The following is a 17,060-nucleotide window of genomic DNA, read 5'->3' as shown; positions in this document are numbered from 1 at the left end:
ACCCGGCCACCCCACTGCCCGTAGAACAGTCGACGGCTAGACCGCCGGCTCCTCCTTCCTCCCTCCCTCCCAAAATCCTCCGCCGGATCCTCCCCTCGCTGCCGCGCCGCCGCAATTCCTCCCGGGGCGCGCCGGTCGATCCCTCCCGGCATCCTTCTTGGTAACTAACCCTATACCTTGCTTGGGCGGATTGTTTGTTTGTTTGTTTGGTTCCCTTATTATCCATTTATCGGTCCTGGTCCCCGGTCCTGGATCGATTGATTCCGAATTTCTCTTCCTTCCAAGAGAATTCTCTGCCCTCCGCTCGGTTGAGATGGTCGTGGATTTGGTTCGTGGTGGGCTCCCTGCTGATCCACTCCGTCTACTGATTCATCCGTGGTTCGAGTAGATAAGATAAAATTCTTCCACGCAGTTGACGCGATATAAGTCCAGACAACTCGTGGCTTCCTGCTGTATGCGCCGAATTCTTGCCATGCGCGGGGAGTCTAGGTCACCATTCCTGCACTGTATCAGAATTCGTGGCCTGGTCGACCTCTTTGTGCACTCTTGAAGATCTATTCATATTCATCTCAGAACAATGTTTTTGTCCTGATGGCAAAGGGACCTGTTGGCCTATTTGTGTGATGCGGCGTGTTCCGGTTATTTGTGTGATACCATCCCTGGCCGTGATGATTCGTCGGAAAGGGTTTCGCGCGCTTTTTTGCCCTACCTTGCGCTCTGGGTCGTTGATGACCCAATCTAGTTTCTTTGTCGTGATCTCCTAATTTAGTAAGCAATCTAGTTTCTTTGTCGTGTTTCGCCCCCAAATTTGGTAACTTGTAACGACTCGCTTTGTCGTTTTCGTTGCATTGATCGCTACTACCCGTTTGAGGGGCTCTAGTGAGTAGTGACAACTGTCGCGTCCCTTGCTGGCTGCATGATTGTTGCCGAGTCATGGGCACATGTAATTTTGCCTTGTGTGGTGCGTTACTAGAACAATATTTTTCCGTATACTCTTAACGGTTGAGTCCTATGCGTTCGTGTCTATACGTTAAACTGATTGGAGCTGGTACGTTTTCCATCTAAATTAGTTGTTTGTCATGTTTTGCCTTGTTGGTTTGGAACATTAATCCCTAATTCTACTGGTTTGGGGGCTCTAGTGAGAACTGTCGCATCCCTTGTGGATGCATTATTTGTGGCGAGTCAGGGGTACGTGTAATTCTGTTTTGTTTGATTGTTTCCGTGATGTGTTATTAGAACATATACTTATCCGTGCACTTAATGGTTTGAGTCCTATGCTTTTGATTTGTTAAACTGGTTGGTGGAGCTGGTGCATTTACAGTTTGGCTAGATTCTAATTAGATATGTCTATTTTTTTATGGTGAATCCGTACCATGTCTTGTGCTATGATCACAAATGGTTATATTGTGTCCAACTGTACCTTTTCGTTGTTCGAATTTTGATTTAATTTTGGCTATGCTGTCAACAACTGTACCTTTCCTTGTTGGAATTTGGATTCCCTTTTCAGAAAGTATGTTACTGTTAGATGTTTCTCCCTGTATTGCATGCATCTTATGGATTCTTTCCTTGTGCAGTTAGCTAAACAATGAGGCAGCAGACTGGTAAACGTCCCCGCCAACATAGGGAATATGAAAGAGAAGAAAGGAAGGACCAAAACAAGAGGCCATTTTCCCATGCTCAGGAAAGCTCTAATAATGATGGGCTGGTTGTTTACCGTATTCTCTGTCCAGACAGTGTAATTGGTAGTGTCATAGGAAAGAATGGCAATGTGATAAATGCTATCAGGCAACAAGCAAATGCCAAAGTCAAGGTTGTTGACCCCTACCCTGGTGCAGACAAAAGGGTTATCTTGGTATATTGCTATGTCAAGCATAGAGACCTTGATGCTGATGACGGTAATGACAATGAACCTGTTTGCGCAGCTCAAGATGCATTACTTAGGGTACATAATGCAATTGTTGATGCACTAGATACGCTACATAAGAATCGTAAAGACTCTGATAAGAAGAATATAGAAGAAGCTAACATCCTTGTACCAGCTAGTCAGGCTGCAAGTATTATAGGAAAATCTGGTGTAGTCATCAAGCATCTTCGGTCAACATCTAAAGCATTCATTAAAGTGAGCCCAAAAGATCCAAGCGATGTTACACATTCATGTGCTATGGGTTTTGATAATTTTGTTCAGGTAAATTTTCTTGCATCTCATGTTTTGCAAAGCGATGTAAGTTTACCAACATTTTTTTATTTGAAAACTAAAGTTTACCAACATTAAATGGGATTAACGATGAAACAGTAGGCAGAAATTGAGCAGTATAATTTGCATTTGTAGTAACTTGTTTGGTTCTCGACGAATGTATGTATTGCATTACACTGTACCATATATTGTGCGTATCTTTTATCATGGTACAGGAATGAAGTTGCAACCTCCTAGCACAGTTCTAGATTCATCTTTTTTGGAAAATGAAGTTTTAATTTTCACTTCTGTCTATTGTATTCCTTTGTTGATGAAAGTATGCTTTTGTTTGGTACGCACACTTTATTGTATCATAATTAAAGATTCCAATCCAGCACCTATTTTTTTCTAATTCTGCTATGTTCTATAATTTCCATTCATTGTTACTAATCTTGGAGATATCTTTATGCTAAACAGATAACTGGTGGTGCTGAAGCTGTTAAAAAGGCACTGTTTGGAGTATCAACCATCCTCTACAAGTATCCATCAAAAGAGAGCATTCCTCTTGAAACCTCTGTTCCTGAACCTACTCCAAGCATTATGGTCCCTTCAGAACTTCCGGTCTATCCAGCTAGTAACTTTTACTCAGCCCCAGATCTTGCTATACCTTCTGGACATCCAAGCCTGTCTATCTTAGGGTCAACACCCCATGTTCCTGAACTTACTCTATCTGCCGATGGTCATGGTCGACTGCCTGTTTATCAATCTGTTCTTCCAATTATTCCTACTTATAGTACCCCAAAATGCTCAGGAGAACTTGAGTTCCGTGTTTTATGCCCTGGTAACAAGATCGGGCTGGTTATTGGTAGAGCTGGGTCTACCATAAAGAGTATAAGGCAAGAGAGTGGTGCAAGGATAGATGTTGATGATGCAAAGAATGACAAGGAGGAAAGTATAATCAACATTACATCCACTGAGGTTAGACCAAACCTCCTCAGTCCTCCCTTAGGTTGTTCTCTGCTTTCTGTGTCCTATAATCTGCTCTATTTTATTTTGATTTTATCTTCCTTTTCAGGCCACCGATGATGTTAAGTCTGCAGCTGTGGAAGCTGTTTTACTTCTTCAAGCAAAGATCAATGATTATGAGGAAGATAGAATGAGTCTACGTCTTCTTGTCCCGAATAAGGTTATAGGCTGTCTTATTGGCAGGGGTGGTTCAATAATCAATGACATGAGGAAGAAGACTAAGGCAGACATCCGCATTTCAAAGGGCGATAAACCCCGGAGAGCATCTTCCAGTGATGAGCTTGTTGAGGTATGAGTTCTCATTTATATTATCATTTCAAAAAATTTAAATAGCCTTAGTATCAATATGTCCTGTTAATGCATGTAGGTATCTGGAGAGGCTGACAAGCTGCGTGATGCTCTTGTTCAGATAGTTTTAAGATTGAGGGAAGATGTTCTGAAAGAGAGTGTGGACAGCCAAAATTCTGACAAGGATGGCAAACTAACCGTTTCCACCACTGATTCTTTATATGGCAACAGTCTTCCTTTGCCTGCATTATTTCCTCACACTCACAGCCAACAAATCTCTCCCTTGGGCTATGACCGAAGGGGTGAAACTGAGCGAGGTCTGGAAATATTCCCCCGTACTAGTTCGTATGGGTATAACTCCTTGCAGGTATGGTTTGTGATTTTGCATCAGTTTAACTTTTATCTTTTCCTCCTCAGATCTTAGACATTCCTAATCTATGAATTTGTTTTGTTATCTTAATCGCTGATTCCCCCATCAGGTCGCAGATGATGATCGTTATGGACTTTCATCATATACATCAAAGGCATATGAAGGGTATGTTTCAACCGGACTTGCTATAACCTGTACCGCTAGTGTTCCTTTACTTGCTATCCAGTTTGATACTTGCAATTATAATTCTTTTTGCCAAATATAAATGACCAGACGTCTACCGCGTGTGGAAATGACTATCCCTGCTAGTGGCCTGTCAAAAGTAATGGGAAAACGTGGTACAAACTTGGACAACATTAGAAAGGTCAGTTTATATTCCTATTTTATTATTAGCTTACTATTAGAATGAAGGCACATGACTAAAAGTTCTTGTCTTGTTATAGACGATAACTACATGCCCTTTTGCCCTGAATTAAGCATACTTTCTCCTAGCTTTTGATTTTGATTTGGATCTGGCATATAGTGAGTGTGAGGGGAAAGGGCATAGGTAGATATTAAAGCATTTTTAGAAAAAAAAACCTTATGATTGCGGGAAACTTTGCTCCAATTGCTTTGGAGACTGAAGTTTTTTTTTTAATCTCATTCACTTGCTATCCCTGGACATGTGGAGTTTAATTTTTAGTGTATAAGACAATTTCATCCTTTACAATTTATTATTGAAATAGAAAAACATAATGGCATTTCTACGATAAGGAGACTAAATTCATTGTCCAACTAGATTATGAAAGAATGTAGTACTAGAAGGATTGATACATAGGAATAATTTATGAAAGAACGTAATAAACTAAATTCAGAAACAACATAATATTACACATGCCCTGTCATCTATGTGTGCTGTATTAGGTATGCCAACCCACTATTTGGTAACATCCACGTTTTATTATATTTCAATGTTGATGCATAATTCTGTGTGTACTGTTGCAGATTTCTGGAGCTGACATTGAAATTATTGAATCAAAATCATCTCGTCATGACCATGTTGCTTACATATCTGGCACCTCTGAGCAGAGGCAATCGGCTGAGAATTTGATCAAAGCTTTCATAATGTCTACCTAAGATTCCTTTTGCGGTTGAGAAGGCTAGCTCATCTCTTCAATCAATCTTTTTGACTTTCCTGCCATCCATAGTTTCCCTGGGTTCGTGAAGGATATCGAATGCAGTGTTTTCCTCCACCTGTCCAAGTTCCCAATAAATATCATGCGTATCTGAGGGAGGTGTACTCCCCGTAGTGGACAAAGCACTCCGTGTTCCTTAGATCCTTAACTGTTAGCTCTTTGTGTTGTCATGATCATCGTGATTCGGTCATCTTACTCTTCGTTATCTTAATGCTTGGTTCAGTTACTGCTTAACATATCTCTTGCAATTTTGTCCTGCCAATACTGAGTTGATTCTTTCCACCATTAATAGTAGAGGGGCTGTTTCACTCGCTTAGTGTAGCTCTCATAAATTCATTCCATGAAACTTCTAGCTGATATGTTCCGTAGTAGCAAGGGCCTTCTTTGAAATGCGAGAATGAACCTTTTGTTGAATGCTTGTCCAAAATTCCTTCAAAGTCCTGTGTTTCAGACATCCGTTAAAAGGTTGACAAGTTCCTAGTGAATGTCATTGGCTGATTCACTTGGTCCTTGCTTTAGTTTTTCTAGCTCTGCCCTGTCTGTGCTGCTGTGACCTTAGGATGGGGCTTGTTCCTTGTCAGTCGGACTGGTTCACCCATTGCTTGCTTCGGTTCTTGTAACTTAGTCGTGTCAATATATACCTGATTCCTGATTCTTTCATCATCTGTTACGAAGAGTTGCATGTTTTTTCTTGTGTTAACTCTGCTGAGAAACCTTTAGTTATTCTTGAAAGCTTGCATGAAAACCCTGGATTATCAGAAGCAACCATGTACATAATCTTAGTCCAGTTCTTGGATCACAACACGCAGATAAATTTTTTTTAGCATTCTGCAGTGTTGTGTGACCATCGTGGGTGGATATCTGAGAACTATTCTGACATTTCGGCTTTCTGAAAAACTGTCTTGTCATCGCTGTAGCCCTTCCTGTGCTGCTACAGCTTTTGAGGGGGCCTTGGTCCCGGTCAGTCTGACTCGTTCACCCATGGCATCCTTTCATGTCAATACTACCTGATTCTTTCATCATTGGTTCCAAAGAATTGCATGTTCTGCTGCTGCTAACTGTGCTGAGGAACCATATATTAATAAGTTCATTGATAACTTTGAATGATAGCCATATATTCAGAAGCATCCATGTACATAATCCTAGTCAAGTTTTTGGATCACAACATGCGGATCAGTTTTTTTCTGGCGTTCTGCATAGTGCCTGTGACTGGTGGATGTCTTGAGAAATATGCTTTCTGGAAACCTAATCTTCTGAAACCCCAACCCCCCAACTTACCTCAAAACCCCACTGCCACCACATGAAAGTAAAGTGAATTTCCTTTCATTCACCTGTGCAGTTACTCCTTGTACCATTCTGTGGTAACAAACAACTACGGCACTGGTCAAGTGTAAATAGTTGCCATGTATCATAATTTGTGTTCATACAAATTTGTAATTGAGTTATTTGGGGCTGCAAAAATTGATGTGGCTACCCCGAGTTGTCTTCTGTAAATAATGAGCATGATGTTGAAATTTTGCAGCACAATAGCATGACATGCGTACATTTTTCTTCTTCATTCATGTAATTTCTGCTGTGTGGCAAGTGGTACGTATATCTGTTAGTCTGTTCTTTTTTACCCTCCGTAATTGTTTGATACACCTTTTATGAGCTTGGTTGTGCATCCTTACACTTGAGCTGTGTGCTCTATATCTTGCATGTATATTTATCGGTAAAAAATCAAGGTTACGCATTGTTAGTCTTGTATTTTTCCTTTACTTTTTTGTTCCCAAAAAAGTACTTTTCAAGTGGCAATGACCTTCGGTTTTTCTTGTTCTATTAATCGGTAGGTTGATGAACCACACGATAGTGGCTTTTATTTTGTCATCTGTTGCCATCATTGCCAAGTGAAGATTCAAAATCAGTTTTTTATTCCTGCGAATTTTTTGTGTCCCTGTGTTGTTTATCTAGGAAGGTTTTATGATTCTGTGTTCATCTCGATTACCATTTTATGTTTAAGATTTTAATTGAAAATTTGAAACATGGTGCCAGTTTTCTTCCTTTGTTTTTTTCCATGTTTTTCTGGAAATAAATGTAAAACCCGGCGATTGGTTGTTTTTTAAGTTTGCAAAACGGCTCCTAATTTCTTTTCAGTGGTTGCATTTTCGGGAGGCAAACGATTAGTTGAGAAATGTTTACGCACACTCGCGCATTACTAAACGTCTGCACCTGAGATGAGATGCCTTGTAAGTCCAAATTTGTGTGTATGTGATCATCAATGCTCTATATTTGAAAGCGTGCTATTATAATCATCACAACTGTTCGTGAAAATTTGATCAAATCTACTGTGTTGGCAGTACTTGCAATCAAAGCAATGCAAAAACTGGGGAACCAAATTATGAAAATGGGAATTAGTGATGCAAACTCAAATTGTGCCTAAAATTTTGAGTGGCCAAGTTTTCAAAAATAAAATAAAATGACTGGCCCTCCAGTACATGAGTAGAAGCACCAGCGGCTTCAGGGGTGTGGCATTAAATCGATGCACCCACCCTGAAATATTGCGCTCCGAAAAAAAAAAAGCTTGCTTGGATAAACCAAATTCCTTCTAACACACGTGGATTGAAGTGAAAAAATAACCAATTTCACCTTATTCCCTCCAATTACGTATGGATTGCAGGGGATTAAGATATATGCAAATATGGCTTGAAATGGGAGAAGCTGTGTGACGACCGCGTGTCTGTATACAACTGAGCCACTGGGAACCTGCAGTGCAGAAACAAAATACTTTGACAATGCGTACCAACAGATTATTGGCTGCATGTACTGTGTGTAACTTTACAAATCCTGTCTGATTCATCTACAAAGGCGACACAGATGCAAAGACATACAGCTCCAATGGGACGGCAGAACAGAAAAAAAATTCTATTGTGGCCAAAATATACAAGCCCCACAGTTAGGCCATTCAAACTCTACGCCCTCACAATTTCACAGGGGATCCTTCAATTCCCCAGCTAGCTTAAGTCTGTCAGCCACTGATGGAATCAAAAGGATAAGTAACCTGCACAAGCGTGCATCAGTGTTTCAGCAAGAGACGGCCTCAAGAGCGCAACCCAACAGCAACCGCCTTGCTCTCTGTTAAAACAAGGTAAAATGAGTTGGCAATATCAAATACAAGATCATGAATATTAAGACTGCAACACGTACTTCCCGGATGCAGGGCTCAAACAGTTGGGATCACCTCATCAAAACGTGAATGTGGCGCAGCATGGACTCAGGGGCATCGAGAGCTCCCCATGGCCTGGGACCAGGACCCTGGAGAGCTTACCTCTTTCAACTTCCCCTCTTGGTTGTGGGAACACAGCACTAGTCCCGGGCACAAAATGGTCCGGTAAAACCTCATAGTTCGCGCAGCTGCCACAGCAGGCTTTGCCACGATGGCATGTGCACAGCACCATTGGTAGTCATTGGTCCTGACGCTGAAAGTACCAGCATTTCGTTCTCCTTGAAGACCCAAAGCTGTGCTGAGAGGGCAGTCTTCCCGCGCTCCAGGTGTCTGCCTTCCTGACAGACATAAGCCCACTAATCAATGGTAACCTAATCTGGTAGGATTCTCAGAACACAACAGCCTGCAGGTGGATAAACATCGTTTTATTGGATAACACAATCCAAGTGGATGCTAAAATATTTAGTAAACTGATGATGAAAGGATTAAATATAATTACAAGAAAGTATTACCTTTATGCTGGCATGATCTCTTCAGCCATTCATCAATGCACAACAACTGGTACATCATAAATATGAATGAACCTTTCAACCTCTCACGGTTCTCTGATTGAATACTGAAAAAGTGAGTGCATCTGGCTTCATTCCCTTATCCATCATTTCTTGTAAAAGATCTTCAGCCTTAGCTGTTTCTCCCTGGCTGCAGTATCCATTTATAAGAGATGTGTATGTGTAAACATCAGGAGTAAGTCCTTTTGCTAACATCTCATCGAACAATTCCCTGGCTTCATCTAAATATGCTGCTTTGCACTGTCCATCAATCAATACTGTGTAATAGGCTACATCAGGTTCAATTTCATTGTTTTTCATATTGCTCAGCCACGTCTTATGCTTTGATCTAAGAATTAAGCTCCTCGTGTCCTTAGCAATTCCCTGCCACTGTCGGTACAGGGTCTCCTTTAGGTGGACATCCAATAGCACTGTGTATGCAACTACATCAGGCTTGATTCCAAAATTTATCATTTGATCAAACAAAAGACATGCTTCTTTCAACCGCCCAACCTTGCAATAACCATTCATCAGTGCAGTGTATGCAATGACATCAGAAAGTCCTCGCTCAACCATATCATCGAACCATAAGCAAGCACTGCGCATATCTCCCATCTGACAATAAGCTGATATAAGTTTGCTATAGGAAATTACATCAGGGACAATATCCTTTTCCAGCATCATGCTACATACAGTTGAAGCCCCTTCGACTTTTCCATCTCTACAAAGGCCACTTATCAATTTTAGACATGAAAATTGATCCACCATATTTCCTTGTCTAGCAACCCTAAGAAAAAGCATGTAAGCATGGTCAGTCCAGCCTGATTGCAAATAACCACAAACCATAGAACTGTACATCACTTCAATATTATCTATCCCTTTTTCTTCTACTATATTAAATAACACCTCTGCTTCGCTCAGGTTGCCTCCTCTACAAAAACCAGCAATAACCACACCATAGGTGAGTGAATTGGGCTCCAGCCCTTGATCCATCATGTGCTCTAGAAGATCAAAAACCTTCATAACAAGACTGTTCCTGCTATATCCACTGGCCAGTATGTTATATGTAACTACATCTGGTTTTATATTTGCCTTCAGCATCTGCTCAAATGCTTGCCAAGCATTATCTGTTTCTCCTTTGAGACAGTAACCGTGGATCAGGCATGTATAGTGGATCTTGTCTGGCGTCAAACCTTTAGCCATCATTTCATTCAGTAGCTGGACTGCCTCATTCATGTTCCCAAGCTTGCAATAAGCATCCATACCAATGTTATAAAGCACGCCATCAAAATGGAGTCCTAAATCTCTAAATTTCTGGAAGTACACAATAACTTCAGATGTCATGCCTAATTTCCTGAGGCACTGTAGAAGATAGCCAACAATGTGACAGTTTATCTCAATGCCATGGGACACCATAGCTTCAACATGATGCCATGCCTTTTCTAGGTTACCTATTTTGCAATAACTATGAATGAGATAGCTATAACAATATCGATCAGGGGCAGATCCATGTTTGGTCTTGTTCTCCAAGACTTTTTCAGCCTCCTCCAGTTTCATTTCTTTGCATAGTCCATAAATTACCATCTTATAAGCCATGGCCTCAATTGGAATTCTCTCCTGGGTGATTTCTTGTAGAACAGTATATCTGCTTAGCATGTTATAAGCAAGGTCATACTTTCCACAATCACAAAGACCAATTATAAAGGACGAGTATCCATGTACATCTGGTTTCACTCCCATTTCTATCATCCCAACCCACACTTTGAATGCTTCATCTGCCTTCTTTGCTTGAAAAAGCGACCTAGTGACTATATTTAGTGAATAAGCATCCAGCATCAACTGAAAGCACTTCATTTGGTCATAAGCTGTGACAACCATATCCGATTCACCGCTCTGAGATACAAATTTGAGCAGAAAGTTGCAAGCCCAAACTGTTGGGACAAATCCAAGCCTGCAAAGGTGACAAAACTTCTCTATTGTTGCTTGTGCATCGTGGCATGTGGTATATGCCTTGATTAAGCAATTGACTGCAAATGAGAGTACATGAGAAGTGACACATGTTTTTCTGAGGTGATCAATGTGTGTTAAGATGTCAGGACCACCACCATCAGTTGCCGATATAATCTCACAGAACAAGGATACCAGCATCTCCCCCTTGAATGAATGGGATAAAATTTTTACGATCTCTGAGTAGGTTGAGAAGTCATGGTGAAACCCAAGGCTATGTGTATCTTTAAAGTAGGCAAATGCGACAGCAGGCTTCCTCCTTAGGCAGCGGAGCGTCTGCACAACACTGTCAGAGCTCAGAGACCGGTGTCGTTTCCAGATAGGTTCATTATCAGGAGCAGAATTCAGCTTTTCATCACCGCTCGAGTCATCTGACTGGACTGAAGCAGCGGATACGGAGAAGGGGCAAGAAGCAACTTCCCAGGGGAAAACCTTGCTGCGCCTGAACCATTCAGCACTGCATCTGGGCTGCCGCCACAGGAGCATTGGAGATATGAATCTTTCAGCTCTTCCTACGACCCATCAATCATCAATGACAAAATTTAGATGGTTCCCTTACTGAATAGGCAAAGTAAATTTAACTTCAATTGTGATTGCAGATAATGGCAGGGGCGGGCCTAGGATTTTGACCATGGGTGTTCAAAATTTTCAAAGAATGAAAAATAGCAAAATTAACTTACAAATTCACAACTCAGTTGCCGGCATGCTGTAGTCCCGAAGAATGGCTGGCTTGCCGGTTGCCGCCGTGTCGGAGGAGGAGGAGAACGAAGAAGGGCCGTCCGGCGAGCGCGGTGCGCCCGCGCCCCGCGGCACCGTGCGCTCGCGGCTGGCCGGCCGCTGCCCTTCGCCGCGGCGCAGCAAGCTTTGCGGTCTGACGCCTGCGGCCTCCACGGCAAGCCACCCGCCGCCGCACCTGCTTTTGCCCCGCCGCCGAACAGGAGGAGCAGTCAGAGTGTCAGACACAGGGTATAGAGTTGGGCTAAGAGACCAGATTGGGCCGCTTCGTCACTGGGCCTGGAGCGGGGTAAGTAGGGAGAGGTGGGTTCGTCTATGTTTTGGGCTGAATTGCTTCAATACCTTGTCATTCTGTTATTTTTTGTTTTTCCCCCTCAAAAAAAATGTTATTTTTGTTTTTCAAATATATACACAGGAAGTACTACATATACAAAATTTGTTGACAAAAATAATGAGTACTTAGCTGAATATACTCTTAAATTGAAGTGGGTCTGCCCCAAACTCCAAGCGTGTTAGGACTATGTACCAGCAAAGAAAGAAGGCAATCGTCTGGACCGAGCCTTGATTGCCGGCGCCGGCGCCGGGCAAGTGGAGAGGACTGGCGGCGCTATGCTCGGGTGTGAATGAAGTCGAAGCACTAGGTGCTGCAGTGCTCTACCTAAAGAATGTTGGACTGGACCGCAGGCTATACAGCCCACGAAAATTCGACACATAGGAGGATGGGCGTCAATTTTTTTAGGTGATTTTGCGATAAAGCATTAGAAAAGTCCCATACGAAGTTATGAACTAGAGGGTGCTGGGAGAAGTTGAAGTAGCCCAATATTGCGGAACAGCAATTTAGAGAAACTCCAGCAAAATCTCTACTCAGATCCCTACTCAAAAAGTAAGGATCAAGGGTAAAAAAACACAACTGTTCCTACTCTGATCCCTAGAGTAGGGAGGCACCCAAATCACCCTCTCCAGCCCCTTCTCCCACGAGTGGGAAGGGAGGCCCCTACTCGACCGTTTTTTGGTTCTCACCCGCGCACGCATGTTCCCCTCTCCAACTCACCGCTGCTCCGTGCGCCCCGCTGACCTTCTCGACTTGCTGGCTAGCCACCAATTCGTTCGATGCGGGCTCAATTTCGCCGTCGCCCGCTCACATCTGCCATCCTGCCTGCCTGAATCGATAGCCGAACAGGCCCCAAGGATTGCATTGCTCCGCTTCTACATCCCTAGCGCCTAGGGTTGTAAACTTGTAATCCACGGAAGTATCAAAGCAAGACAAATCAACAAGGAAACGAAACGACGAAACAAAATCTGTGAGGAAATAAAGTAGCCAAAACGAATTTGCAAGCAAGGAACCTGAGCTCCGGACTCCTCTTGCATCACGCCACCTCCCCGAGCTGCAACTCCTCAATTCGACGCTGCGGAAGTTCGATTTGACAATGTGGTGGTCTGATTCAACACTCTGGAAGTCCGATTCGATGTCATGGTGGGTGGATTCGACATATGCCGCGGATTTTGCACAGCATCAGCTTGAGTTCTTTCGTCGGGATCCGAACTCCCCCGTGGGCCACGAGGTTCTCCACCGGAGCCCGAGCACCCTGAGCAAGCTGCTGGAATCCCTTGCCTTCCCCTGCTCCGCATTGCTAGCGAGAGGAAGGAGGCACGGCAGAATGGATGCGGCGGAGAAGACCAAAGAGACGCAACGCGAGAAAGAGGAACGTGGGGCAGCAGGGCGTCAGGTGGGAAAGGATAAGAAAAAAAACAGGAGATGAGACACTTACAAGTAGGTCCCCCTTGTCATAATAAAAGTTGGGGCTCATGTGTAGGGGCTATTGCTGGAGTTGATGGCAGAAATCATGGCCCCAGAAAGTAGGAGGAGCTACTTTTTCGAGTAGAGGCTATTGCTGGAGTTGCTGTTATGTTTGACAGAAATGGGATCTCCATTCAATTTTCCCATTTTTCTTTCTCTTTTCTTCTCCCTTTGTTTAATTATTATTCCTCTTTTTTTGCGAAAAGTTTTATTATTATTCCTCTTGTATTATTTTACATATTAATTTATTTTCCTCTCTATTTATCTTATTTTCCCCCTTTTATTATCTTTTTTCATTGTTATTTTTAATGTATTTATTTTGCGTGTAAAAATAATTTGTTCACGAGGTAGACATTATTCAAAAGAGAAACTTATTCTTTGCAACATCTACAGGTAGTAAACATCATTCTGCTATGAAATCCCGGAGTGCCAAACATGTCAAACTTTAATTTTCCACCTTTCTACATCACATAATTGATGTCCAACTTTGACAAGGTTGGCATATGGTGCTTTCCAAATACTAGCTCCTTATTCACCTCTGAAAATTCGAATCCCAACAAATTTGAGTCGCTGCATCCCTCATATATATCAGATTATCAGTACATTCTAGATTGCATTGCAACTGTTGGCATCTAGTACCAAACTCTGCTTGACACCATGGGCACCACAGGTTCTTGATTCTTTTCATGGCAAAGCTCGTGTATCCATCACAAAATTTCCCCTCTCCCATTCCAACGAGACGATTTCACCCCTGTCCACAAAAAATCCCCAAGAAGATAACGTTCTGGCCCAGCCATATCGTGCCCGGCCAACCGTGCCCCGCCACGTGGCGCCACGGCGGTCGCACCTGTCCTCCTGGCATTATCCACAGGTTTTGGCGCCACAAGTATATTGGCTCCGTGTAGCTTCCTGGAGGCTCTGCATCCGGCAGGCATAGCAGCAAGAGCGAGTGAACCGAAGCAGCTACAGCTACAGCTACAGCAGCAATGGCAGCCTCCATGATCTCCTCGTCGACTCTGGCGGCGCCGGCCAGGGCCCAGGGCCTGCCGTCCCTCGGCCGCCGCGCCTCCTCCTTCGCCGTCGTCTGCGGCACCGGCAAGAAGATCAAGACCGACAAGCCCTTCGGGATTGGGGGTGGCCTGACCGTCGACGTCGATGCCTCCGGGAGGAAGGTCAAGGTGAGGAGGGCCTCTTCCGCTTAATTTCTTTCTGACTCGAAACCGTTTGGAGCACAAGAATCTAGTCACTGAATTCACCGGAAGATTTCAGTGGAAATTTGGTGATTCTTCATGGCGCATAAACTGAAAATTTTCATTTTTTTTTTGGGTGGATGCAGGGCAAGGGCGTGTACCAGTTCGTTGACAAGTACGGCGCCAACGTCGACGGATACAGGTGAGCTAGCTCAGCCAGTGACCAAGACATGCATGCATGTAGCTACTAGCTAGGCATGAAGATCCATGTTTCTTTGTTTGTTTAGAAGGATCATGTAGCTGTTGTGTGAACATTAGTGGCTGATTAAGGTTTTGTTTGCCAATCAATTTACAGCCCAATCTACAAGGAGGAGGACTGGTCTCCCAGCGGTGACGTCTACGTCGGCGGTAAGTAGTAATTTCACTCTCACTTGTCCAGAATATTTTGCTATGAGTATACCGCAGAAATTAAGCACCAGATCTTAGCTATGTATGCTAGGTTGTTAGTAATTTCAGTTAGCATGCACATCTTAAAAATGATGGAAATTACCAGTAGCAGAGAGTTGAAACAAATGTTTATGATGGTTCAATCTCCTTGTTGGTCTTTATATTATATAGGAAAAACCGGGCTTCTGATCTGGGCCATCACCCTCGCCGGGCTCCTTGGCGGCGGTGCCCTCCTTGTGTACAACACCAGCGCCCTCTCCGGCTAAGAAGATCCATACACAATCCATGCCGCATGCGCTTGCGGTTCGTGTAAGATCAGCCCGGGTGTCTGTCTGTAATCTAGCCTCCTTTGATGCCCAGTATAATGCTTGGTTCATGTAACAATGCTACTACGGCGGCTCTCCATACTTTTGGGACAATTATTAATTGATGCTATATGTTTAGATTAATTGATGCTACTACGGCTCTCCATACTGGCAATTTCTCTGTGCCTTGTGAGCATTTGGAATTGTGAGGAAGATGATGATGCTAAGTGAATATATGTATATGTACTAAGACATACTCATCGATGTGCGACGCATGTGTAGTGCACGATCGATCCATACACAAATAGTTCATGCGTGTTATTAAACTGAAATACAAACTATTTGAATATAGATGTGAACATATGCTGTTACACATACAACCTGAATATCTATTCATTCTCAGCCAAATGTGGATGAAAATGAAAACTCACATAGCATCAAAGTGTGGAAATAAAGAAATTTGTCCTCATACATGCATAATGCATTTGATCATTCTAATTTACTAACTCCATATAAAGAAACGTGGATTACCATTAAATTTAAAATCACCCAGCTAGCTAGCTAGCAAAAATATGGCACTAAATTCCCTACAACCAACAATAGTAATTGATGATCTGAACATAACAATAGTCTTTAATATGGCACTATTCTGTATGATAATATATTTATAAAGTGTAAAGAGTTACGAAGATGTGAAAATAGTTTTCAATATAAACTCACATATGATTTTTTTCATATTTTCCATCTAATTACTTTAAAGTTTATACATTGATTATTATCAAACTTTCAAAAGTTTAACCAGTGCCTTGTCTGTAACATCAAGAGTATTTATGACTAAATTAAAGGAAGTATATATCTTTGTGAATAAAGAACCTATCAGCTCAATAAAATAACCTTTCAGATACATATTATTTGTGCAAGAGTATGAATATGAATAAGAATATGATATGATTGCAATAGGAAAATGGATAACTTCATTTCTTCTAAACTTGTCTATTTATCTAATTTTGAACACTCAACTCCAATACCATCTAAATATGACACAAGCTATTAATACCAATGATTTTAGCAATTGATTCTATTACACTTGCTTGGGCCCATGTGTTGTCTCCTTCCTCCTCCCTTTGTTCTAACCGAACATGACCAATGTCGGTAGCATTTTCTTCCACAAGTGTTAACATGCTCCTCCAATAGTCTTAGAGTGAAAGGATCTTCATATGGGAGCACGTATACGTGCTACGTCTTGTTTCTGACGAGGATAAAGGGATGGACTTTTTTGGGGTAAATTATTGGAGCAAAATCACTTTCCTCAAAACCAGTTGCACCATCCATTCCCAATGCTCCCCATCCTCCTTTACCCGTCTCCCATCCTTGCACTCTCTCCTCGATTTAGGCCCGCGTGTGCTCCTCACAATCGTGTTTGCCTCTAGCTTCTCCTACTTGCTCATGTACCGTGTGTTACACCACATGTAGCTGGAACGTCTACGCGGTAGCGATTTGTAGCCTCTCCAAGCAGTGGCTATAAGCCTATGGAGGTGGTATCGCATCGGATTCGCACGGAATCGGATAGCGCTTTTTACCACATTTTCACTCGAATGCGAATTCAGATTCAGATGTTGTCGAATGTGAATTCAGATTTGGATAGCTTGAGTTCAGATTTCTATTCGAATATCCATTTAATTTAGGTAATAGCAATTAGCAAGTATACATTCATTTATTGATAGTTTTGGAAGAACAAAATCATCTTTAGACATACAATTACATGTATGGATAAAACATAACACATGTAGACTAAG

At 42.4% G+C, this 17,060-nt stretch overlaps 3 protein-coding genes across 5 annotated transcripts; 2 read left to right on the top strand and 1 right to left on the bottom strand.

Moving 5' to 3' along the window:
• Positions 1–5,266, top strand: LOC117859496 (KH domain-containing protein At4g18375). Its single transcript, XM_034742616.2, has 8 exons — positions 1–160; positions 1,575–2,185; positions 2,651–3,151; positions 3,249–3,488; positions 3,567–3,854; positions 3,967–4,022; positions 4,131–4,221; positions 4,842–5,266. Exons 2-8 carry the CDS (start codon positions 1,586–1,588, stop codon positions 4,971–4,973), a joined length of 1,908 nt encoding a protein of 635 aa, XP_034598507.1. The 5' UTR covers positions 1–160; positions 1,575–1,585; the 3' UTR covers positions 4,974–5,266.
• A 2,501-nt stretch (positions 5,267–7,767) lies between these two features.
• LOC117859495 (uncharacterized) lies at positions 7,768–11,735 on the bottom strand. 3 transcript variants are annotated; one of them, XM_034742615.2, is made up of 4 exons: positions 11,470–11,735; positions 8,747–11,301; positions 8,216–8,572; positions 7,768–8,143 (listed from the first exon to the last, which is right to left on the bottom strand). In XM_034742615.2, the coding sequence occupies exon 2, from the start codon at positions 11,273–11,275 to the stop codon at positions 8,822–8,824; it is 2,454 nt and encodes an 817-aa protein (XP_034598506.1). In that variant the 5' UTR covers positions 11,276–11,301; positions 11,470–11,735; the 3' UTR covers positions 7,768–8,143; positions 8,216–8,572; positions 8,747–8,821. The 3 variants fall into 3 exon arrangements, with proteins under 3 accessions (XP_034598506.1, XP_034598504.1, XP_034598505.1); XM_034742613.2 differs by having other exon boundaries at positions 8,216–8,637; positions 11,470–11,734; XM_034742614.2 differs by having other exon boundaries at positions 8,250–8,637; positions 11,470–11,734.
• A 2,493-nt stretch (positions 11,736–14,228) lies between these two features.
• LOC117860376 (photosystem II 10 kDa polypeptide, chloroplastic) lies at positions 14,229–15,408 on the top strand. The gene is made up of 4 exons (XM_034743652.2): positions 14,229–14,500; positions 14,659–14,714; positions 14,868–14,920; positions 15,131–15,408. Exons 1-4 carry the CDS (start codon positions 14,309–14,311, stop codon positions 15,223–15,225), a joined length of 396 nt encoding a protein of 131 aa, XP_034599543.1. The 5' UTR covers positions 14,229–14,308; the 3' UTR covers positions 15,226–15,408.
• Positions 15,409–17,060: the final 1,652 nt, after the last annotated feature.

This window comes from Setaria viridis, chromosome 6 (genome assembly GCF_005286985.2).
Source record: "Setaria viridis chromosome 6, Setaria_viridis_v4.0, whole genome shotgun sequence".
NCBI lineage: Eukaryota > Viridiplantae > Streptophyta > Magnoliopsida > Poales > Poaceae > Setaria > Setaria viridis.
The sequence above is the reverse complement of the archived record's forward strand: the minus strand, read 5'-3'. Positions and strand labels throughout refer to the sequence as shown.